The sequence below is a fragment of the Alosa pseudoharengus genome, unplaced genomic scaffold, assembly GCF_046254945.1.
Source record: "Alosa pseudoharengus isolate Yale_2024_CS ecotype anadromous, Long Island Sound unplaced genomic scaffold, YU_APseudo_1.1 YU_APseudo_1.1_scf_5, whole genome shotgun sequence".
Lineage (NCBI taxonomy): Eukaryota > Metazoa > Chordata > Actinopteri > Clupeiformes > Clupeidae > Alosa > Alosa pseudoharengus.
Window position 1 is genome coordinate 18,545,085 of NW_027468837.1, and position 26,497 is coordinate 18,571,581.

At 40.6% G+C, this 26,497-nt stretch overlaps 2 protein-coding genes and 1 pseudogene across 2 annotated transcripts; all 3 read right to left on the minus strand.

Annotated features, from left to right (window-relative positions):
- Window positions 1-310: 310 nt before the first annotated feature.
- Window positions 311-6,033, minus strand: LOC143104832 (solute carrier family 2, facilitated glucose transporter member 11-like; the record flags this gene model as incomplete). Its single annotated transcript, XM_076269166.1, has 11 exons — window positions 311-505; window positions 1,578-1,705; window positions 1,966-2,041; window positions 2,238-2,339; window positions 2,713-2,823; window positions 3,603-3,796; window positions 3,969-4,117; window positions 4,804-4,933; window positions 5,144-5,268; window positions 5,405-5,565; window positions 5,920-6,033. Coding segments are annotated over 11 exons (1,485 nt in total), but the record flags the coding sequence as incomplete, so codon positions are not given.
- A 4,671-nt stretch (window positions 6,034-10,704) lies between these two features.
- LOC143104833 (solute carrier family 2, facilitated glucose transporter member 5-like) lies at window positions 10,705-15,063 on the minus strand (annotated as a pseudogene).
- Window positions 15,064-17,888: 2,825 nt separating this feature from the next.
- LOC143104834 (solute carrier family 2, facilitated glucose transporter member 5-like) lies at window positions 17,889-24,221 on the minus strand. The gene is made up of 12 exons (XM_076269168.1): window positions 24,198-24,221; window positions 22,921-23,019; window positions 22,622-22,782; window positions 22,294-22,418; window positions 21,995-22,124; window positions 21,593-21,741; window positions 20,647-20,834; window positions 20,410-20,520; window positions 18,884-18,985; window positions 18,722-18,797; window positions 18,241-18,368; window positions 17,889-18,083 (listed from the first exon to the last, which is right to left on the minus strand). Exons 1-12 carry the CDS (start codon window positions 24,219-24,221, stop codon window positions 17,889-17,891), a joined length of 1,488 nt encoding a protein of 495 aa, XP_076125283.1.
- Between the last annotated feature and the right edge of the window lie 2,276 nt (window positions 24,222-26,497).

The following is a 26,497-nucleotide window of genomic DNA, read 5'->3' on the forward strand; positions in this document are numbered from 1 at the left end:
TGAGAGTTCATAATTGAACTGTGTTTTCAACACATTGCAATATGAATTAGACTTAAGCATGTCTTACTTTACATGTTGTGATCCAATGTAATGCAATGTAATGTTTGAAATACAAAAATCATATATCTCTCAGCATCATTGTTTTAAAATGCCTTAACAAACTAATTCAAGCTTAATTTATTATTAACTTCCAGTTACCTCCACAATTATTGTTCCTGTGTGGGGTGAAATATAAATGAAACATATTTACAAATATTTAAAATGTACAGAATAAATACGTAAACATCTGCAAGTGCTGTCATGTAGATCGTTAGAGCTTAGTTGCAAACAGATCAATTCCCTTTTCCAGTTCTGTGCTGCGTTTCTTATAGTTCAATTTATTAAATTCCTCAGTGATCTCCATTGAGGATTTCCCTTTTGTTTCTGGGATGAAATACAGCATAAATGCTGCAGTGACGATACAGTAGGCAACAAATACCAGGAAACAGAACTGTCCTATTCCATCCTGCACAAAAAACAAACATGAGTTAATACAGAAAAAGTCTGAACTTATCAATGTAGAACATTGTGCCAGGGTGCCAAAACATTAAACGTTAACAACATACAGGCCTTGCTCACAACAGAGGGGTATTTCACAAAACCTAGATAAGGGATTAAGGTGGGATTTTTTTTGGATGAATTTAGCCTTGACTTGGTTTCACAAAAGAGATGGCACATAAGTTACCATGGGGATTTATTCTCTGCACCTAGCCTGGTCCACAGCCAGGCTTAGTTAATTCTAATGTTAATTATGTTGTGTTATTGGTTCAGACAGCTGTCATTCAAATCAGACCTCCATGGGAATTTTTTAAGAGCTTTATATACTATTTGGTACATGTATTTACTCGCAAAACACAGCAGATTGTCTGCCTAAAATTGTTATCATTTTAATTATGGTAGCCTTATAATTATTAACATACTCGTTGTTTAGAATGAATAGCCTACTGTAGTAGTTGATTGGAAGTGGAGGGGCAATTTTTCGAAGGTGTTTTCAACTAATTTGGTTATAAAGACAATGTAAAGGTATATACAGTCATATTATGTGCATATTTGCAGTGGCAAGCACTTTCTTAATGATGTTGCGTGGCAAGAAAAGGAAGCACTCACACGTGGGTGGGTGCATACATAAATTTGCATTCAGTTGGTCTACCACACCTACTCCCGCTGTTTTACAGAAATATCCATGATTCCCCATTTTAAAAAGGAAACTTTACTTCATTGTTAGTCTATATCAAAAGCGGTTGTTCACTTTGTGTGAATGACACTATATTTCGCATCTTTTTTATTCCAACCGTGGGTTCTTTGGGGGAGAAACGAGAACGCGCACGTATCCTGAATTATTTACACCTGGCTCACCCTTGTCGCTCCTACTCATCCTGGATTGGCGTTACTGATATGAGTTGAGCTAGGATGACCAGACATCGCTATGTCAAACCTCGCTTTATCACTTATCTTGGATTTCTTAATTCTACCTTTGTGAAATATCCCTCAGGAGTGAAGCAATGCCCCCTTCTGATAAGCAAATGGCTTGTTCTTACCACAACATAGGGGAAAAGCATCCCAATGAGGAAGAGGCCAACCCAGTTGACAATGCCTCCAATTGCAAATGCAGAGGGACGCCACATTTGCAGGAAGAGGTCAGCTGGAAGGCACATGGATGCTCCGCCTGCAGGCCAATCACAAAACCAGATTACAATCAATGGAGGAAAGGCCTCCTTCTAACTAGTGGTTGAAACACCAGCTTTCAAATATCAATATTAGTACTCACAAAGGCATTATGACTTTAAAATTGCACATTGCTCCTTTCATGGATTGTGCCGTGACATTGCTGTGAAAGTTGGTAGGAAAGACTGCATCTGAATCAATCTATTTCCTCATTTTGCTACTTTCTACACAGCTAAACGTTTAACCAGAGGATATACTCACATGGTCCTAATCCATAAATACAGATGACAAAGAACAGAAGGGCAATGTTGAAATAAGGCAACCAGGGGTACCAATCCTATCAGAAGAGACATAAGAGATAGTAAGGTTGGGCATTCTGAACCCGTGAATTTACACATAATTGTTTTGTGACATACTGTACATTCAGCATAAACAGATCCATATGCACTGTACTGTACATGATAACAAAACACTACAGTAAACAACTAGTTCAACCAAGAAAGGTGTGGCAGTAAGGCAGTGAGGAATGTTACCTTGATAGTCAGCAGGACAGTCAGCACAGACATCATCACTCCCATCAGGAGGTAACCGTAGCCCAACAGCTTTTTCCTGCCAGCACGCTCAATCATAAAAGCCTGTACACACACACACACCAACAAAGCTGTTATTCGTTATCACATGTTGACGACTTTTTCACCCGACCGAGTTGAGTTGGCTGAAGGAACAGAACCCCATAGCATATTTTGTGAGTTAGATACAGCACTCGGTAAAACCTGGAAACGTCTTTAATTGACCGTAGTCAAAAGATAGTATATCCAGAGGCATCTATCTGGCCTTTGTCCTGTACAAATACCCATTTGGTGAGGTTGGATATCTCACATGTTTTCACAAACTCACTGAATGTGAAACAACACATTGCAACATGTTTAGCTTGTAGGAATTTCCAGGTATAATTATTTAGATGTGTTACAAGCTGATCAAGTGCTGTTGTTATTTTTTGCTACTTACACATGCTGATACAGTGATCACTTCAGCGGCTCCAATGCCAAGAGCGAGATAATGCATCTTTTCTTCTGGGACACCAGATTCACGGAAAATGTCAAACGCGTAAAAATAAATCTGTAAATACAAGAATACGTGGAAAATCTATAAATTCCAAAGCCCACCCAGTCCCACATGACAAAACATAAAAAGTTAAGGGTTAATAGACAAAATATTAGTAACAATAGACAATAGAACAGCAAGCAGTCTTGTTAATACTTCAGCTTGCAACACACACACACACACACAAACACACACTTTGCTGTATTTCACAAAAAGTTGTTTGGGTTAAAGCTACACCTTTACAGTATACATGAGTACAGCACACAGAAACAGACACACAGATGCCATACTACTCCTGGCCATTCTTGTCAATATGTTGCTCTCCTTATTTGGAGGCCTTATGATCCAATGGACCAATATTTTACATTCTTCCTCGGTCCTCAACTGGGGAATGTTTTGACCAATAACTCCTGCCTGACCTTACCAGTGAGTTGCAAACAAAGAGCCAAACTCTAAACTTAAAGGCACACTCTTTGGGGGAGCTGTGGCGCACCGTACCACATTTTCATCTCAGTGCTCATGGGGACCCAGGTTTCATTCCGGCCTGCGGTATTGTCCCGACACCACCCCATCTTTCTCTCCCACTTGTTTCCTGTGTCTCTCCACTATCCTATCGTTATAAAGGCAAAAAGTCCCAAAAATATACAAAAAAGGTACACTCTGTGTCATATTCAATCAACTGTAAATGGAAAGTACACATAATGCTTAGACTGAGCATTAAAACATTCTTGCGAATCAAATCAACATGACTGGAGTGGATTGACTGGAGTGATGGACAGCATTTGTCTACTTACCGCATTGATGCCGCAGAACTGCAGACCAGAACTGGGAATCAGCATTGCCATCAGCTGCCAGCGCACGCTGCGATCTCGCAGGGCATCCAGCATCGTCTTGGTCTGTGTCACCTGGGCACTCTCCCTCTCCTTCCTCATGTCCTCCAGCTCAATCTTTAGATTCACATCGTCTTCCCGCCACAGCCACTGAAGCGCTGAAAAATGTACACATACACACACACACATACACACACACACACACACGAATATCATTACTATGGGACCTGACTGACAGGCAGGCAGACTTAAGAAATGGTTTCACAACCTGTGGCTTTATAGCCTTGTTCCTTCCTTGTTCTACCTCTGAGGGTAAGTAGATAATCTCACCTTTCTTGCAGCCATCCTCGTCTCCCTTGTCGATGTAGAGGTAGCGCGGAGCCTCTGGGAAAAACGGCATGCACACAAACTGCAGGATGGCAGGCAGGCCGCTCACGGCCAGCAGATACGGCCACATGTCCTCTGTGCCCATCAGCTCTCTGTGGAGAGAGAGAGAGAAGGAGAGAGACAGAGAGAGAGAGATAGATAGATAGATAGATAGATAGATAGATATAGATAGATAGGTAGATAGATAGATAGATAGATAGATAGATAGAGAGAGAGAGAGAGAGAGAGAAAGTTTGGATTTTGGAATGAAAGGGAGCAGAGTTATGCTCTGCTACTGAGAGACAAATTCATACCAGTGCTTTGCACATAATCAATACAAAAGTATTCTTGCACTGAATGCACTGTGCTGTTTAAAGCAATGCAGACCATGAATTGCGTTTGTTTTTAAAACCAGTGTGTAATTTATTACCCAATGTGCCTTGTGTTAATGACTGACAACAGCTAGAGACAAGCAGTGATTACCCCTGAAAGATATTACAAGTGAAAAGTCTCCTCCTAGTTCAGCAAAATATTTACAAGTGTGTTACACTTTAGGCAAGTTATGAGAAAGGGGCAACACAGGCTTTCATGCTGTATCACATGTCATGTGTATGAATGGCGAGCTGTCTAAAAGGTATTGTGGACTTTTTTTGACAAGACCATCTGATTTCCATGCATATGGTCCCATTTATTAAGTAGACACCTCAGTGGTGTAAACTTAATAAATGATGCATGTCTGTTGTGCTTGTGTGTATGACAGTTGACAGTTGGCAGAGAGACAGTCAGGAGAAAGACTCACTTGAGGCCGATCACCTGACCCAATAGCTTTCCAACACTGAGATAGGCGGAACTTGTCAAGGCGAGAAAGCCACGCATCCTCTTAGGAGCGATTTCACCCAAATACATCAGGTGCAGATTTATCCCCAGACCTAAACACAGTCATTGATGGATGAAGTTCATACAGAGAATAAGATAAGGGGAGACTTTACAATACCAAACCATCTTGGAACAAGAGACAAGGAACATGAACTAGACTAGACAACTAAAAGACAAGAACAGGAAGACAGAAGGACATTGAGATGGAAAGCAAAAAAGAAAAGGTTTGAATCATGTAAATGTTCAAATATGACTACACATACCTGCATTGTATCCATATAGAAATCTGGCAAGGAGGATCATCTCAAAGGATTTTACCATTCGGCTCAGGATCATCATCACAGCAGCAAGGATGGCCACCACATTATTGATCTGCAGACAGGTCTTCCTGCAGGAGTTATTAGAGAGACAGTACAGTCATGTACAGTCATGTACAGTCCTTCACTGGATAATTACTGTAAAATTATTTCCACATCTTTAAAAAAGTGTGCAGGTTGGTATGGAGGGGAGGCACTTCTTCTGACCGTCTATATTTCGCTGAGAGGCTCACACAGGTCATTGTTCCAAACAGGCCCCCCAGACTCAGAGTGGAAACCATGAAGGACCATATGAGGGTGTTGGTGGACTCTCCCACAGGGACATCGTATCTGCCCAGCCATGTCTGGTTCACAAAGCTCTGGATGTGCTGCAGGCAGACGGAAACATGTTTTTTACACTGCTGGGACTGTTTAACTTCATGTTATGTCAGGGGTGTGAACAGACGTGAGTCGACATTTTAGAATGGCTATTTAAAGTAACACAATGTAGAAAATCCCCTTTTTGTCAATTTTCGACACAGTGGGCACCCATTTAAGGAGGTAGGGAGGTATCCTATCAGTCCAATTCTGATTAAAAGAGTCATGCTCCTCCCCGCTCCCCATATTGTAAGTCGGTGTAGCATCAATATGAATTTGAAAGTGTTATTTCAAGGTAAAAAACTACATTGTGTTGCTTTAACTTTGAAAGAAAAGTATGCAATGTTGATGTGCAGGAGACTAACCTCAGCAGGTGAAGTCATGATAGAAACTTGAATTCCATACTGGAGTGTTCCGCCAATTCCCAGGACTATTGTCAACAAGTACAGCCTCCAGTACTGGGTCTGAAAGAGACAAGATTCCAGTCATTGGACAAATAATAATTCAAAGCAATAATTCACAATACCAGTCCATGTTAGTCCAAACAATGATGTTATACCACACACACACTCATCACTGAAGGATAAGAACCAGTGTATTAGTAAAACTGTAAAATAAATTTGTAGGTTAATGTCCACAGGAAAAAAATTGTTAATGCAGATTAATGTTGTAGTGCATTCTGTTGTTGTTGACCAAGTTGACTGAGAAAGTGTTGTGAATAGAATGCATGAATGCCTGTCACCAGCTGTTGTAGATTGTTTTTCATGGCTCTGGATTCTGTGGATGAGGATTCCAAAAAGGATCTTAGGAGTATGTTCACCTGAAGCCAGTCAAGACAAGGAGGCTCACTCCAGCTGTGGATATATATATATCCTCTTTCTGATTCGGACTCAGGTTAATCATATCAAGCTGGAGGGGCAAACCATTCAAACCGAGTGCTTGTGTGTATGTCAAACATTTGAACATTAACTGCAAGAACTTTGGTTCAGGTATATCCCTGGTAGCTAAAGCTGAAGCTAATCAGGTATGCCCCAGATGAAACTGGTTTTCGGCAGCTTAAGCTCTGTCTTGTGTCATCTTACCGTTAGTGACTACACACTTTTCTCTTACTGTATATGTGGACATCACGGTCTTGGTTAACCATTTTTGAAAGGTTGTGTAGAGGATGTTTTTTAATAATTAGGAAGCTGTTAAGCTGAGGAAGCAGAATGGAAGACAAAATGGTGAAACCAGGGGACTACCATACCCTCCTTAAATTGCAGCTGCCAAAGGGATTGCTGTGAATATTATGGTCCACAGTCTACTGTAGACACACTTTTTACATGCGGGGCATTCTACCAGAAACATACATTTCCTGTCATTGGATTGTTTCAACGAATGAAACTTGTATAATCCAAAACTGACTGGATGATTGATTTCTAGGAGATGTTCTGTAAAAGGATATGTAATTCATTAGGCTCTAAGATGTTTTTTCTTTATCAACATTTTTTTTTTAAATTTAGAAATCCTGAAAAATGGGCTGTCCCCAGCCAAATCTGAGCTATGTCTTTCACAGTTTTGTTGTGATAAAGACTGATGTTTTTTTCTTTTAAAAAATACAAATTTAAGTTGCTATCATTCACATCAATTTATTAAAAACATTAACATGATCTGGAATGAGCCATGTTTAGGTTTTCCCCCCGACATTGCACTGTGCCTACTTCAGAGGGCACTGTTCCCACCTATTTTGGCCTACCATTAAATGCTTGACCTCTTTAAAAAGCTCAGACCCCGTCGTTTCAGAATAATGGTGTGATGTACTGGCACATAGTTACAAAGGCTAGAATATTGATTTTTCTTTCTTCCGGATAACAAGCACCTCTGAATGACCACATTCCAGCCCTCTAGGTCACTTGATGTGACTTAGAAACACAACTGAGCCCTAGCACCAGGTCTTGTGAAGCTGTGTGCAAAAGTAGATCAATATAGAATGAAAATCAGTACATTAGACCATTATTTGCCAAGGTATGCTCATGCGTTTTGTAAAATGCCCTATGGAAACTCCCCATAGGACTTTTGGTTACCCAAAATGCATACTGACAATAAAAGCCTTATTGTGTGGAAACCTCTTGGTGTAGAAGCATAATCCTGGTCTAAAAATGAAAGGTAACTCTGAGGTTTCTTGTAGTTTTTGACTATTTGGATTGTGTGTCAGAGGTTCTGATATAGAATGACTACACAAAATATGGAATAATGGGTGTGTATAAGATGGATACATCTTCTGCACAACTAATATTGAATAAAACAACATGAATATTAACTGTCTATGGATTCCTGTGAATATTTCAATACCCAATATTCTTCATCTACTTCATCTACTCACTACTCAAATGGTGTATAACATTACTATGCTACATAGCAATATTGATTTAGAATGTTGGGGCGAGGTGGGAGAGGGGGTAGGTGTGCTGTGGAAGGCATACTGTTTCATAGTGTTACAGGGAGGGGATTTACCACAATGGCTAGCCAGCGTTCTCCAGTTGATCTTCTTCTCTACATCATGCTAGTTCATCCATTGTCCTTGTTTTGCTTGAGGCACCGCTGTTGAACGTCTAGTATGCTCCTCTTGTTCTCAAAACAAGCTGGTTACCATCTGTCTATTCTACTGTGCTGTAAACTTACCCCACACTTTCCAACTGGTACCAAGACCAAACTCTTTTCTTCTTTTCTGCTCCTGGCCAACTACATTGTACCACCTGCCTAAACTTGTCATGTTTTTCACAATACACGGAATCACCTTTCCATCAACATAAAACTATTCTTCCACTAGTTTCCGTCTCTTAGATACACCTCTACATTTGCTAGATTATATTCTCGTTATCCATTTTAGACTCATTCAACTTGGCCTATGGGTACATGGAGCTGAAAGATACATGGCCAACATTGAGCATGGACATGTCATCCACATAGGCTTAGATGGGAGGTAACTGAGTGCCACCCTGCAGCCTTTTACCTCCAACAACCCATTTGACAACCCATTATGATGCTCTCATAATTACCTCCATTGCCATGGTGAAAACCACTGGTATAATAAAAAGAAAACATAACATTACTGATTGACAAGAGATAGAAAAAACCCACAAGCAACTGATTAAAACACTATCATTGGTCTTAATGCCTGAGTTGTGGTGTGCCATGCAAGTAAACTTGGCACCAAAAAATTACAGACAGAATCCAATTAAAAAGACAGAGCCAGTACAGAGCAGACCAGACAATCGGGGCAAAATTATATCAAGGGACCAGGCAAAAGCCTGTACATAAAACAGTACATTGGCAATAGTCAAACATCCAAGAAGACTTAACATGAAATAGGCTAAGCCTGAAAAAGATTATCATCTAGTGAGGACAAAGCGGTATCACATCAATAGTTTTAACCCCTTTTAACAACAGGGTGAGAAATACGTTTGTGGAGAGAACACTAGATGTTAGGTGAACCTGACTAGTAGAGGGAGCAGGTCATCTTATATCAAGATCATCACTGCATCATCACCGCAACTCAGCTTCTCATTACCGTTATTACCTTTTAAAATGAGTGGTAATGAGAAATTGGAGTAACGGTAATGAGATGTCTTGACATAAGTTGGCAAATAACACAAAATGCTAGAAGGTTATAAAACCTTAACCTTTACAAAATATGAAAGTCTTATATTGTCTTCATCATCATAAAATAGAATTTCATAAAAGCATTGAGTATTGCAGCATATCGGTAATGATAATCAACAGTGTAACAGAATAAAGATTCTATGACATTAACACAAATATCAGGATGTGAGAGAAGACAGAAACAACTGAACTTGATTCCATTTTAAACCTTTTGTCCCAAGTGATGCATCATGGGTCTGCTTGTTAATTTAAAGGAATACTGTACTTTTTATAGGAAGGTAAAGTCGCATTACAGTAATGAGGAACATTTAGTATGGACACAATAATTTTACAATAAATGTAATATTTCCTTTTGCAAAATACCATAAATATAAATATTAACCATAGACATTTACACAACTTTGCATAATCTTCTTCCATTTATGTAAAAAGGACTTTTCATGAAATTAAAACAAACAATAGAATAATGGATCCAGACACATTTCAGTAATGAGAATTCACTGTGATTTTTGGTTAAATTGCTATGAAATAATGCTAAAATGAGAATAAAAAAACATCTGTCCCTATAGTGTTCTTAATTGTCTTTGCAGAATATATCATAGTTACTATTAATAAAATATTGTTTTTGGAAAATAGACCCGGACATGGAAAACCTGTACTATATAATGTATGTTATTAGATATAACACTTTTGTTTTGTCCTGGGGTGGCACAAAACGGCCACAAAGCAATGGTAATGGAGACACTTACTTTATTATGAATAAGAGGGAAAATAAGTCAGATAAACTAGAAAGGTGTTTTGTATTTTGTTTATAAAAATATACTGTAGGCTATATATGTTTAACCTTGGGTAAATATTAATCTTTGATTTCAGATTGTGGGCTATGTTACACGCACCATTATCTTACATCTTAAGAGCATCTTAGCACGTGTATTTAAATTACTCAAGGCATTTACTTGTGGGAAAATGCATATTCAAATGCTACAATTTATCAGGAGTCAAACAGCATATTTACAATACCAAGAACAAACATATATATTCATAATAAATATGGTGTACACAGTTTTTTTAGAACTGTGTTAACCACAAAGTCTTCAAATACAAAAACAACAGGACATTAGTCATCCCAATACAAACATTGTTTTGAGTTACACAGTCAGGGAAGAGTTTTCGATTTTAGAAATGACATGGATTAGAATTGTATACAAAAAAAATCAAATGGCAGCCGTAAAAAATGAATGACAGGTTATAAACTGAGCTCTTTAAGAGTTCATAATTGAACTACACTGCCGTTCAAAAGTTTGGGGTGACTTGTTTTCATCATTAATGTTGTAAATGACTGTTGTAGAAAGAAATGCTGATCTTTAATGCAATATCTACATTGCCCATTATAAGCAACCATTCATCCAATGTTCCAAAGGCAGATAATGTTTACTAATCTTACAAACATTTCAAATATATGTGCAGAATAGATACATAAACCTCTGCAAGTGTTGTCATGTAAATCGTTAGAACTTAGTTGCAAACAGATCAGTTCCCTTTTCCAGTTTCTTAAAGTTCAGTTTATTAAATTCCTCAGTGATCTCCATTGAGGATTTCCCTTTCGTTTCTGGGATGAAATACAGCATAAATGCTGCAGTGAAGATACAGTAGGCAACAAATACCAGGAAACAGAATGAATTCCACTTTGCACAAAAAACAAAAATGTGTTAATACAGAAAAAGTCTGAACTTCTCAAAAGTCGTGCCTATGTGCCAAAATATTAATAGTGAAGCAATGCCCCCTTCTGATAAGCAAATGGCTTGTTCTTACCACAACATAGGGGAAAAGCATCCCAATGAGGAAGAGGCCACCCCAGTTGACAATGCCTCCAACTGCAAATGCAGAGGGACGCCACATTTGCAGGAAGAGATCAGCTGGAAGGCACATTGATGCTTTATCTGCAGGCTAATCACAAAACCATAATACAATTGATGGAGGAAAGGCCTTCTAACTTGTTTGAAACACCAGCTTTCAGATATCCATATTAGCACTTTACGGACGAACTCACAAAGGCATTGTGACTTTAAAATTGCACTTTGCTCCTTTCATGGACTGTGCCGTGACATTGCTGTGAAAGTTGGTAGGAAAGACTGCATCTGAATCAATCTATTTCCTCATTTTGGTACTTCCTACACAGCTAAACATTTAACCAGAGGATATACTCACATGGTCCTAATCCATAAATACAGATGACAAAGAACAGTAGGGCAATGTTGAAATAAGGCAACCAGGGGTACCAATCCTATCAGAAGAGACAAAAGAGATAGTAAGGTTGGGCATTCTGAACCCCTAAATTGACATATAATTGTTTTGTGACATACTGTACATTCAGCATAGACAGATCCATATGCACTGTACTGTACATGATAACAAAACACTACAGTAAACAACTAGTTCAACCAAGAAAGGTGTGGCAGTAAGGCAGTAAGGAATGTTACCTTGATGGTCAGCAGGACAGTCAGCACAGACATCATCACTCCCATCAGGAGGTAACCGTAGCCCAGCAGCTTTTTCACACACACACACACACACACACACACACACACACACACACACACACACACACAAACCAACAAAGCTGCTATTCATCATCTCACCATCATGTTGATAACTTTTTCATCCAACCGAGTTGAGTTGGCTGAAGGCACAGAACCCCAAAGCATATTTTGTGAGTTAGATGCAGCACTCAGTAAAACCTGGAAACGTCTTTAATTGACCGTAGTCAAAAGATAGTATATCCAGAGGCATCTATCTGGCGTTTGTCCAGTACAAATACCCATTTGGTGAGGTTGGATATCTCCCATGTTTTCACAAACTCACTGAATGTGAAACAACACATTGCAACATGTTTATCTTGTAGGAAACATTTCCAGGTATAGTTATTTAGTTGTGTTACAAGCTGACCAAGTGCTGTTGTTATTTTTTGCTACTTACACAAGCTGATACAGTAATCACTTCACCGGCTCCAATGCCAAGAGCGAGATAATGCATCTTTTCTTCTGGGACATCAGCTTCACGGAAAATGTCGAACGCGTAAAAATAAATCTGTAAATACAAGAACACGTGAAAAATCTATACATTTAAAAGCCCACCCAATCCCACATGACAAAACATAAAAAGTTAAGGGTTAATAGACAAAATATTAGTAACAATAGACAATAGAACAGCAAGCAGTCTTGTTAATACTTCAGCTTGCAACACACACACACACACACACACTGTCACACACACACACTGTCACACACACACACACACACACACACACACACACACACACACACACACACACACACTTTGCTGTATTTCACAAAAAGTTGTTTGGGTTAAAGCTACACCTTTAATACATCAGTACAGCACACAGAGACAGACACATAGATGCCATACATATGTTGCTTTCCTTATTTGGAGGCCTTATGATCCAATGGTCCAATATTTTACGTTATTCCTCGGTCCTCAACTGATTAATGTTTTGACCAATAACTCCTGCCTGACCTGATCAGTGAGTTGCGCGCACACACACACACACACACACACACACACACAAACACACACACACACACACACACACAAACACACACACACACACACACACACACACACAAACATACACACACTCTGTGGGGGAGCTGTGGCGCACCGTACCACATTTGCTTCTCAGTGCTCATGGGGACCCAGGTTCCATTCCGGCCTGCGGTCATGTCCCGACACCACCCCATCTCTCTCTCCCACTTGCTTCCTGTCTCTCCTCTCTCCACTATCCTATCGTTATAAAAGCAAAAAGCCCAAAAAATATACAAAAAAGAGTACACTCTGTGATTCTAGTCCAGTACACTTCCAAAATTCAATCAACTGGAAGTACAAATAGTGCTCGGACCGAGCATTAAAAAGTGGTGGTGAATTTCGGCTGGCTCAAATATCAATAGATTTTAAGACTCCACCTTTAAGGACCTTGAGGACTGGAGTGATGGACAGCGTTCGTCCACTTATTGCGTTGATGCCGCAGAAATTAGGACCAGAACAGGGAATCAGCAATGCCATCAGCTGCCAGCGGACACTGCGATCTCGCAGGGCATCCAGCATCGTCTTGGTCTGTTGCACCTGGGCACTCTCCCTCTCCTTCCTCATGTCCTCCAGCTCAATCTTTAGATTCACATCGTCTTCCCGCCACAGCCACTGAAGCGCTGAAATATGTACACACACACACACACACACACACACACAAATATCATTACCATGGGACCTGTGTGGCCGACCTAAGAAATAGTTTCACAACCTGTGGCTTTATAGCCTTGTTCAACCTCTGAAGTTAGGTAATCTCACCTTTCTTGCAGCCATCCTCGTCTCCCTTGTCGATGTAGAGGTAGCGCGGAGCCTCTGGGAAAAACGGCATGGACACAAACTGCAGGATGGCAGGCAGGCCACTCACGGCCAGCAGATACGGCCACATGTCCTCTGTGCCCATCAGCTCTCTGTGGAGAGAGAGAGAGAAGGAGAGAGAGACAGTCAGAGAGACAGAGAGAGAGAGAGAGATAGAGAGAGAGAGTTTGGAATGAAAGGGAGCAGGGTTATGCTCTGCTACTGATAGCTTCAGTTTGGGAGACAAATACCTTTGCACATAATCAATAAGTGTACTTGCACTGAATGCACTGTGCTGTTCAAAGCAACGACTCTTTTGTTTTTGTTTGTTTTTAAACTTAGTGGGTAATTTATTTTCCAATGTGCCTTGTGTTAATGACTGACAACAGCTAGAGACTCACTTGAGGCCGATCACCTGACCCAATAGCTTTCCAATGCTGAGATAGACAGCACATGTCAAGGTGAGAATGCCACGCATCCTCTTTCACCCAAATACATCAGGTGCAGATTTATCCCCAGACCTAAACACGGTCATTGATGGATGAAGTTCATACAGGGAACGAGATAGGGGGAGACTACAATACCAAACCATCTTGTAAAAAGAGACAAGGAACATGAAGTAGACTAGACAACTAAAAGACAGAAACAGTAAGACAAAAGGAAAATGAGAGGGAAAGCAAAAAAGAAAAGGTTTGAATCATGTAAATGCTCAAATATGACTACACATACCTGCATTGTATCCATATAGAAATCTGGCAAGGAGGATCATCTCAAAGGATTTCACCATTCGGCTCAGGATCATCATCACAGCAGCAAGGATGGCCACCACATTATTGATCTGCAGACAGGTCTTCCTGCAGGAGTTATTATTAGAGAGACAGTACAGTCATGTAGTATATGAACAGTCCTTCACTGGATAATTACTGTAAAATTAGTTACACATCTTTTCAAATGTGTGCAGGTGTGTATGGAGCTTTATGGTCTTTTGGGCTCCTACCGTCGACTTCAAGGCAGCACTGCCATACCTATCCCTAACCCTACTCTAACCCTAACCCTAACCCTAACCTTAACCCTAACCCTAAACCCAAACCCTAACCCTAACCCTAACCCTAACCCTAACCCTATCCCTATGCCTATCCCAGGGACATTGTATCTGCCCAGCCATGTCTTGTTCACAAAGCTCTGGATGTGCTGCAGGCAGATGGAAACATATTAACGCTGCTGGTACTGTTTAGCTTCGTGTCATGTCATGGGTGTAAACAGACATGAGTCGACATTTTAGAATGGCTATTTAAAGGAACACAGTGTAGGACTTCCCCTTTTCGTCAATGTTTGATGCACGAAACACTCATTTAATGCTAAGGGGGGTTATCCAATTCGTCCAATTCCGACGAAAAGACCCGCTACAACAACTACATAGTGCAATACCAGATGTTCTAGGGGCATATTGACAATGTCATAGACCCCATTATCCGCATTGTAGCATCAGTGTCTTAGTAGCATCAATATGAGTTTGAAGGTGTTATTTTAAAGAGAATTCCGGTGTGATTTTGACCTAAAGTGTGTTGAAACATGATACCGAGTGTGAACGTATGTCTCGGCTTGTCCCCTGCACTCAGAAATCTGGCGCTAGTTAGCCGATGCTACCAACAGTTTTTCGATGGGGGTGCCTCGGGCATCGGCCTAGCCATGCAAATGAAAAGTGAAACAAGCAGTAGTGCTTTAAAGTCAGTTCTATGACTTACTGGATGCCAGGGACTTAAGAATTGGAGTAATGTGGTCAGTTCTTTTAGTCTTTGTGAGAACCCTAGCTGCTGCATTTTGTATCACCTGAAGCTGTTTAATAGTCTTTTTAGGAAGGCCTGTGAAAAGTCCATTGCAGTAATCAACCCTGCTGGAGATAAATGCATGAATGAGTTTTTCTAAATCATCTTTTGACATCAGCCCTCTAAGTTTGGCAATATTTTTGAGGTGGTAAAAAGCTGATTTAGTTATCGCTTTCATGTGGCTGTATTTTTAACAGTATCCTTTGCTTTCAACCCTTTTGTGTCAGTGGCAACCCTAAGTCTTTCCTCCTTTTTACCAAATATAATTACTTCATTTTTGAGACATTCAGGTGTTGATTTGATTTAAAAGAATATCTCTGTACCCCTTAATGACAAAAATGTACCTTTACAAAATGTACCGTGGGGGCAGGGGCAAGCTGACAGGAGGAGGGTTGAGTCAACAGGTGTAAAGTGGGTGAATTTAGGACCCAGAAGAGGAGAATATGGTAGGTTTGTTCAATTTTGTTTTCAAAGAAGTATAGGAAAGCCTGGTACTGCTCAGGTGTTTTGGGGCAGGCAGTCACAGGAGGCTTGAGGAGTTTATTGACCGTCCTGAAGAGTGTTTTCGGCCTAGACTTAGAGCAGTTGATGAGTGATGAAAAGTGCCTAGAGCCGCATTAAGGGCATCCCTGCACTTTATGTATTTGAAAATGTTCAGTATAGAGCATTAAGTAACAAGTAAGACCAGTTTTCTTATACAGGCGCTCAAGACAGTGGCCTGTAGTCTTCATTTATCTAAGCTCAAGGGTGTATACCAGGGGCATTAGCGAGTGGCAGGGACAAGCCTATTCTTTACAGGGGCTACATCATTAAGCAATCCAGAGACAGTGTCATTATATCTGGTGATTATCAGGTGTGTGGTCAATGGACCTAAGAGGAGAGGGGAGGGTAGGTGGTATGGAAACTGCATTCAATTACTTTATGTTCAGAGATACCAGAGACAGAACCAGTGACAGAGATGCCATTCAGACCAGTAGAACAAAGCAATTCTAGTGTGTGTGAGTTGGAAAGTCAACATGCTGCTGTACCAGGTTAAAACAGTCCAGCACAGAGATAAACTCAGAGTTAAAATCACTTAGCATAATAACAGCAGGGCAGACAGATGAGATAACTGTGAGGAGTTCATTCAGTTCAGACAGAAAATTAGTAGATGGTTTAGGTGGCCGATAGACTAGCAACAGCATAATGGTAAGTGCAATTGTCCGGGGACAGGGGCTGTTGAGAGGGCAAAATGGCATCAGTGTAAAACGGCACGCCCAACAGGAAGTGAGTTGAGCAGCTAAAATTCTATATTGGGTGAGAATGGGACATTTCATTCTCAAAACTCTAGCAACTAGTCTCCTCAATTCCTAAACATTTACAGAATGTTGTTAAATGAAGAGGTGAAGCAACACAGTGGTAAACATGCCCCTGTTCCAACTTTTTCTAGATGTGTTGCTGGCATCAAATTAAAAAAGAACATGACAAGCCCAATTATTTTCTCAAAGTTGGTTGATCCCTGGATTGATGTGGAAAACCTGTACTATATAATGTGCGTTATTTGATATAACACTGTGGTCATCCTCAACATTAAGTTGTTGTTGAGTATGTTTCAGTTAGAACATCAGTTTACCTAGCGGATCATAGTTTGTTGTGTGAGTGATTGAGTGTCTTTAAAACATATTTATCAAGTTTATATGTACTTTCTAATTTTCTTTTACCAATACTTTTGTTTTACTTATTATATTGCATGTTATTGATTGGATCATAAATGGCCACAGCAACGAAGAGGAATGACTGAAGTGTTGCTGATCGGATCATAAACGGCCACATCAACGAAGAGGAATGACTGTACATGTTGCTGATTTGATTATAATCGGCCACAGCAACACCTAATTCAATGAAACACCTATGAAGGAAGGTGCCTGCTTGATAACCCAGGTCAAATGCCCTTGAAGGCTGTTCTGTTGTTGTTAGTGATTTGTTAGTGATTTTGGTTTTGACGGTAAATAGGCTTGGTTGTTGATGTGTGAGATCCCCTATCTATAGTACTAGGAATTTAACATCTCTCCTGTGTATATATAAAAATTGCTGCTATTTTGAATGTTGAAGTTAAAATAGTACTGGGATGGCACAAAACAGCCACAAGCTTATAGTAATGGAGACACTTACTTTATTATAAATAGGAGGGAAAACAAGTCAGAAAACTTGAAATATGTTTTGTATTGTTTACAATATTTTGTAAAAAATAAAGTCTAAGCTTGGGTAAACATGTATGCTTAATCTTTGTTTTCAGATTGCGGGCTATGTTACATGCACCATTATTATTGTCTTAAGAACATGTCTTAGAACATGTATTTAAATTAGTCAAAGGATTTACATGTGGGGAAATGCAAATTCAAATGTTACAATTTATCAGGGGACACACAGCATATTTACAATACCAAGAACAAACACATATTGAGAATAAATATGGTGTATACAGGCTTCTAGAACTTTGTTGCAAGAACAAAGTCTCCCTTCTCAATTTCTGTGCCCCTGTTCTTAAAGTTTAATTTGTTAAAGTCTTCAGTGATCTCCACCATAGTTTTTCCTTTTGTTTCTGGGATAAAATATAACATGAATGCTGCGCTGAAGATGCAGTATGCAACGAATATCAGGAAACAGAACTGCCCCAATCCCTCCTGCAAAAAAGGAAGATACATTCAAATCAATGATATACACACTCCAAACTGCTTCATACAATTTGTCCAACTGTTACTAGGTAGATACAAAGTTTCCAATGTGCCTCTAACTGCCCTTTACTGTAAAGGCTGTTAACTGCAGGAGGCTTGGACTCACCACAATGTATGGGAAGAGCATCCCAATGGCGAACAGGCTGAGCCAGTTAATGGTGCCGCTAACCACATATGCTGATGGACGCCAAGCCTGCAGGAAGAGGTCAGCTGGCAGGCACATGGACACCCCCGCTACAGACACAGTAACATACTGGATCAAAATTCATTCAAGGCAATCCCTCTCCTGGACAGAGGAGGCAGTGGAGTATGTCTTTGCCAAATATCTGTGAGTTTGTTCCTGTCTTTGCGGCATCAATCACTAAATTTAGGTACTGTATCCCCCCTTTCATCCTTGATTTGAAAACTGTCAGATCCATACGACTTCATCTAAATTATGTCATCAAATTCACATATAAAATACTACTCTATTATTGAAAAAAAAAACTAGGCCTGTTTTGAGTAACTGAAAGTTGGTGTCACAAAGCCCTGCACTTCCTGGTATGCTTGCTATGTAAAAAAAACAATAACCATAAGAGAATGCTTACATGGTCCCAAGCCATAGACGCAGATGACAGAAAAGATCAGTGCGATGTTGAAATAGGGAACCCAGGTATACATATCCTAAGGTGGGATAAGATCATTACTAATAGATTCTAAATTAAATGAATGAGACTTGGATGAGTTATGGCTTTGGCAGTGGCAGTTACCTTGATAGTCAACATGACAATCAGCACGGACATGATCACACCCATCATGAGGTAACCAAAGCCCATAAGCTTCTTTCTGCCAGCTCGGTCAATCACAAATGCCTGTATGTAGACACACATTCACAAACACAACCAAATTAATAGCTTTCCAAATGCATGAGATGAATGTATATTTATGTGTGTATACATGTCTGAGGAATTACAACATAATAATAACTAGATGTACTGCAGAGCGGTACGAAATATGACTGCCGCCCAGTCCTGCACATTATCTCCGCAAAAATAAATCACTCTTATCAATTTGTCTCCAACTCCTACTCCATCCTCTACTCTTGCATGTAAATGAGTGTGTGCATCTGTGTGTTTGTGTTTGTGTACATGTGTGCTTCTGTGTGTGTGTGTGTGTGTGTTCGCTTGTGACTGTGTGTGTTGGGGGGGGGGTCATGGTGTGTGTGTGTGTGTGTGTGCGCATGTGTGTGTGTGCGTGCTTGTGTGCGTGTGCATGCCTGTGTATGTGTGCTTGTTTGCTTCTGTGTGTGTGTGTGTGTCTGTGTGTCTGTGTGTGTGTCTGCGTGCGTGGATATGTCAACTCCACCATCTACAGGACGATTGGTGTACAGTCACTAAATGTATGCATAAATTAATTTATTGTATGGCCCCCCATTGAACGGAATCCCACGAAACTCAGCATGCATTCAGAGGTCATAGGGATCTTACACGTCAAATTTTGTGCAATTCTGAACACATCAGCCTCACAACACCTCATTTTTGCATTTTCAACTAGGTAGTGCTATACCGCAAATGAGTGGTTATGGGATGGGTTGAGATGGCCCCTTGAGACCAGCATACAAAAAAAGGCTCTACAGCAGAGTTTTGAATGTATTGTAGCATTTTATCCATTGGCATGGTACCCTGGGAATCCAGAGTTCTCGCAGAAGCATTTGCTCAGAGAGAGACTCTGGCAACGAGTAATGATGCACGTAACTTTTGCTCCTTGCATCGCGGGGAACCAATCATATTTGTGTAAGAAATGACAGTCGTAGTGTTATCCAATTGTGTGCAGTGAGATTTTCAAATGCATGCTTGGTGCCGCCCCTCGAGTTGGGCCATTACATTATTCGTGGCCAGACCCATAATCTTTCAGATTTGGATCTGGAATCTCCAGGCTATTGGCATGGTATCACAGAATAGAAAACTAAAATGCCATGGTAATGACATGTCAGCAGCCAAAAGATGTCGCTTCTAATGAGATTTTAGCAGAGCAATGGCCTGGTCAGGTGACTCTCCACCTCTAAATTTGCACCCTCCAGTTCAAACTGTTCTCAAAATGTCTTGGCCCTTAGATTTGGAAGTGAGAGACAGACACCATACAGCGTAAACATTATATAAAATGTGTCAAAAGTATATAACTTAAATTGATAGACATTAGAAATGTACTACATTTAGTTTTGTCACACTGTTCATTATAAAAGTTTTTTGTATAAAAAATGTATAGGCCTATACAGGACATGTCTTAAGATACTCACGCAGATTATTACAGTGATCAGTTCTGTTGCTCCAATGCCAAGGGAGAGATAGTGCATCTTGTCCTCTTCAACTCCAGATTCACGGAAAATGTCAAAAGCATAGAAATAAAGCTGTGCACATAAGGGGAAAAAAACGATCCTTCAGTTGCAAACCATGCTACACATATCTCTTTTTTTCTCCATGGAAAATAATCTTGCAACAAAATAAGCAATAAGTAAGCCATTGCCCTCCCTCACCGCGTTGATGCCACAGAACTGGACACCGGCACAGGGAATCGCCAGTGCCAGCAGCTGCCAGCGCACGCATCGAGATTTCAGAACGTCCAGTACAGTCTTGGCCTTCTCGCCCTGGGCTTTCTCCCTCTCCTTCCTCATGTCCTCCAGCTCCAGCTTCAGGTCATCTTCTTGCCACAACCAGTGCAGGGCTGTAACACACACACAAAGGTTTGAGGTGCCTTTATATTTCTTAAACCTTTTTCACTTTCACTGCGATCTGTGATTAAACACATTAAAGCACACTTTTTGTAAAAAGGAATTAGAACATGACTCAGACATAGCTAGAGTTACCTACACTATTCTAGCTAATCAACAACTTGGAGGCACTGTGGCCCATACCACATATGGGTTCAGGTACCCATAGGAACCAAGATTTAAGTCCGGTAATTACCCGATCCCATCCCATCTCTCTCTCCCACTCTCTTCCTGTCGATATCTAACTGTCCTATCACAATAAAGGCAAAAATGCCCCCCCGCCCAAATAAACAACAAAAAAAAACAAATGTATGTGTATGTGTATGTTTTTTTCTCTGTGTTTAAATAAATGGCTGAAATGAAAGACGTAACTACCAATACTACTTCTAGTATCTATTAACTGTACAGCTTATGCATTTTACGATGATAATTGTCACAAAAAAGAGCATGGAAACCATAATGGTGGTGAAACTATTATCCGCCTCTATCTCAAGGATTAACTGGGATCTAAGAACAGAATGTTAGACGTTGATATCCCTTAATATCTCTCTTAGCAGGACGGAGCTCTCTTAGCAAAGACACACTGGGGCTATAAACCTATCATGTTGATTTTGACTTATTTGCACCTTTAGATACAGGAAATATGACTGGAAATGTCTGAAGCTCTTCATATTCAGTGTCCATTTGTCATACATGTGAAGTGTAGCCTCACCTTTCTTGCAGCCATCCTCATCTCCCTTGTCGATGTAGAGGTAGCGCGGAGCCTCTGGAAAAAACAGTAAGGACACAAACTGCAGGATGGCAGGCAGGCCGCTCACGGCCAGCAGATACGGCCACATGTCCTCTGTGCCCATCAGCTCTCTGTGGAGAGAGAGAGAGAGAGAACCTATTTGTTAGTATGATGGGAAAGATAAGAAAAAACCAGCTGATGTAACTGAGGCACATGACACAACTCTTTGATATCATATTTTGACATGACACGTTTTCCTGCTTCTCAGTCATTGTTAGCCATGGTATTGTGGTATTTGACCACAGTATACGTGTACAGTATAATTTATATGTATATATGTAATTTGTGTGAGAGTCACTAAAACGAGTCACTAAAATGACTCACTTGATTCCAACCACCTGGCCCAACAGTTTACCGAGACCGATGAAGATGGAGCAGGTCAAGGTGAGAAAGCCACGCAGCTTCTTTGGTGAGCTTTCTCCCACATACATCAGGTGGACACTTAGCCCCAGACCTGGATGAAACCATTACAAAGTCAGGATATACAAACAAGAAAAAGGAAGTATTGCATTTATGAATATTTGACAAAGAATGACAAAAAGTGATTCATTAGACAAGAATGATTAGACAAGAAATTCATTAGACTATGGCATGTAAAGATGATAGCAAATACAAACACATACCAACGTTGTATCCATACAAAAATCTACCAATCAAGATCATCTCAAATGATTTAGCTGTCCGGCTCAGGATCATAAACACAGCTGCAACGATGGCCACCACATTGTTAAAGAGGAGGGCCTTCTTCCTGCAAGACGAATGAGTGACAGGACAACAAAGTTGTCACTGAGACAATATGCTGATATGCTGTAAAGTATGTATTGATACAACAATGCAGATCACATTACATGATACAGTATACAATAATGCAAACAACACAATGAGCTGAAAGTGATGCAAAATATGACGACACACATGCTTGTGAGCGTGGGTCCTTGTGCTGAATCTCACCGTCCATATTTGACTGGAAGGCTGCCACTGTGGACAGCCCCAGCCCAACCCCCAAGGCTGAAGATGGACACGATGAAGGACCATATGAGGGTGTTGGTGGACTCTCCCACAGGGACATCGTATCTGCCCAGCCACGTCTGGTTCACAAAGCTCTGGACGTGCTGCAGGCAGAAAGGCATTATTTGTATTTGGTATCATCACCACACACTTCGAAGAGTGAGGCTGAGATAATATCTTTGCATGGTCCTTGACATTTGCTCCTTAAAAGTGTTTGCTGTGTGTAGTGTGTATACACTAACCTCAGCAGGCGAGGCCATGATGGAAACTTGAACTCCATACTGGAGTGATCCCCCAAAGCCAAGCACTAGTGTCAACAGGTACAGCCTCCAGTACTGAGTCTGAGAATGCAGAAGCAGATTTCACAAACATCCATCCCACAGAAGGAGAGCATGTTGGACAAGGAGAGCATGTTGGATGTATCTCCAACTCAAAGCAAATTATTATACACAGCGAAACAGATGTCTTCAAATCATCGTTTTGCTTGCTTGAACACGAACTTAGAGTGATGTTAACCTATTTAAGTTAACAGCGTGGTTGTCGTGAGAGCACAATTCATTGGCGATTGCATAGTGTACACTACGGCCGTATACGTGCGCACCTACCATCAGCCTACACAGCTACGAGTAGAGAAAGAATTTCCCCTGTTTGTATATTCACTCCAAGTTGGCCTACCATAACTTACCAACCCGGTCTGCACTGTAGACCATAAACTGGTTATTTATATTTTTCTGTAAAATAACCAAATGTAGCCTATTTGTTCAACTTTATGAAGCAGAATTACGCACTAGGCTACTTGGAATGTAACACATTTTGTTTGCGCAGGAGAGAGAATGACAGCGATTACAACTTGCATTTGTTGCTGGTTACAATATACTATATTTTTTGCAAACAACAAAAACAGAAATGATGGAGACAGCAAAGCTAGAGAGATGGGCAGGAACAAGGTAAATTGGTAGATATGCTTGTCAAAACATTAGGAGCTGGATGTGTGGAATGAAGCACAATTATGCTACTAATGTTAAGCATGCACACTGTTTAAAGTCACACAGTGGTACCAAATTACCAAAGGTAAATTTAGCCTTTTTAGGGCTGTATAAAGTTGACCAAATGAATAGGCTATAGGCGTGAATAAAGTAGGCTACTTTGTTGCTACTACTGCAACCCTAATGGGGACAAATGTTGACATTTTCCCGTATTTTGGGTGAGAAACCCGGGAAATCTCCCTTATTTTCAATGTTGACAGCTATGGAACGAAAGAGAAGATATAGAATATTTGCTAGTGCCTAGAGGACCCTCAGTCTCTCAAATCAAAAGCCACAGCGCGAGGCCTTTATAGGCTACCCTGCAAGAAAGAAGGAAATGAAGGATAAACGTGGTGTGTAGGGGAAAAATATGCACCAAACCAAGCCAGTTGGGTGACCCCCCCCAAACTAAAAAAAGTTGTGTGACCTTAACAAAGAATAAAAACACATGACCCTCCCCTATTTTCCTCCGGTGGTCTAGAACGGTCCCTTACCATCTCTTGCAGCGCGGTCTTCATGGCTGTGGACTTCCTGGATGATGACTGGTGAAAGGATGGAACACAGGCCAGCGTTTTGCTGAGGCGAGGGGGATGAGAGAGGTTCTCATATGCAGCACTTATATATTCTCCTTGGTCCCATCTTGGTAGGTTATGTACAAAAACTGGTCATGTGTGTGTCATTGATCATTGACTGAGAAGACATCTGGACGTATGTCACGGATGTAAGATCCTTCCTGTATCCTGATGGAACTGGATCCAGGCAGAAGCTGGATATGCTCAGTTGCTCAGTTGCTTTGGAGTTACCATGTGTTAGTCTTTACACATTGTACAGCATCTAGGTAGTTACTGTTTGTTTTTTGTTTTTTTTATTGGTAATCCACAGCAAACATGTAAGATAATGCATTTAGACGTTCAAACATACAGTATGCTAAAACAGCAAACACATCCATAGAGTAATATAAAAAACAATAATAGAGTAATAGAAAAATAAGGGGAGGGGGGCAGGCCTATAATAGATGGGCACTCTATACAGATTTCTTGAAATAGTTATGTCTACATTTGCTTCATTTTGTAGTCACCAAGGACACAAAACATAGCCTAGGCCATTAGAAGGTTAGGGGTTTTTGTGACATTCTTATCTCTCTAAATACTAACTGGTTGAATGGATCATTGCTAGGGACATATCTTGTTTTCCATGTGGGTGTGTTAAGTGTACAAGAACTCAATTCAACCACAGATATGTGGGTTACTTTGACATTTTGTGTGGGTAACATGCTCCCGGTAATGAGAATAAAGGCATCATGTTTCTCTGGCACGTTTTTGGATTACCATAGTAAATTAGTACCTAGGTTGACGTAGAAAAAACATTTACACATTTATTCAGAGGAAGACTTGATGTATGAGATGACGTGCAAGGAGGAACTGAAGCATGAAAGGCCACAATAACAAGAGACAAGATTTGTATAAATATAAACACATAGATAAAAATGCTTGATTGTGTTATTTCCTTTGTGGAAGTTCATACAGCACCCAGGGATGGATTACTGCATGGGCCTACCGGGCCCAGGCCCAGGGGCCCAAGGGGTCAGGGGGCCCTGAAGCCCAAGCCTTTGCATGGAATCATTGCTTCAATATCAACAAATCAGGATGTAGGCTATGAATCTGATTGAATTTAGTATTGGCCATCCCCAAAATGGACCAGAATACAGGAGGACCCTCAAACCCCCCCTCCCACATATACGACAATTAGTGGGGGGCCCTTAATACATCTTGGCCCAGGGGCCCGAAAGTTCATAATCCGCCCATGACAGCACCATGGCAGATATGATTATCTCAACCCCAGCAATGAAATGTATGCTTGCTGACAGCTAGCAAAAGTCTCCAATAAAATGTGACATGTCCTCTAGTCAACACAGAGTAGAACATATCATGCCAACAGCCATGTGGCTCATAGGCCAGGATCTGCTGCAGGTTCTGCTCAATCAAGACCAGATCCACCTAAACAGTTATCCCCCTATGGCCATTACTGTCATCAACAACCGATAGTTCCCACCTAATTCCCATGGCAAAACTCCTCCACCCCCTGGCCACACACATATACAGTGCCCATAAGAAGTATTCACCCCCCTTGAATATTTGCCCCTTTCTTGATTTTATAAATAGAATCTTGGTCAATTTAATTGGGCCTTTCTTTAAAAACAATAATTTACAAAAAACTCTCTTTAGTATCAAAAGTGAAAGCAGATTTCTACAAAGTAATGTTAATTAATTAAAATATATAATGTAGAATAACTGGTTGCATAAATATTCACCCCCCTTAAAGTGACTGACCTTAATCAACAGCAGTCCAGCCAATTGGTACTAGTAGTCTCACAATTAGTGAAATGGAGATTGCCTGAGTGCAGTGGATGTGTATAGTTTACAGACAACTGTGTCTGGACAGTCAAGTCACTTAATCAGTATTCCTGGCTACAATTCCACCAAGACCAAAGAACACTCTAAACAACTCAGAGAAAATGTTATTGAAGGGCATAATTGAGTAGGCTGGGTGAACCCAGCCTGATCCGCCGGCGATTTCTTTTTTGCCCTGCAGCTCAGGCTGGAAACCTGTGCATCTTTTTCTGCTGCTCCCGTTACAATTTTGCCGGGACCAATCACAAGCTGGCTTATCCACCTGACGCGCTGGTTTAAAACGATGACGATAACGGGAGAGCCTGGAGTTTTCGCGTCACTCGTGCAAACGTCACCTGGTCGTTGGTCAGATTGGTGAATGACTATCCAATTGTGTACAAAGT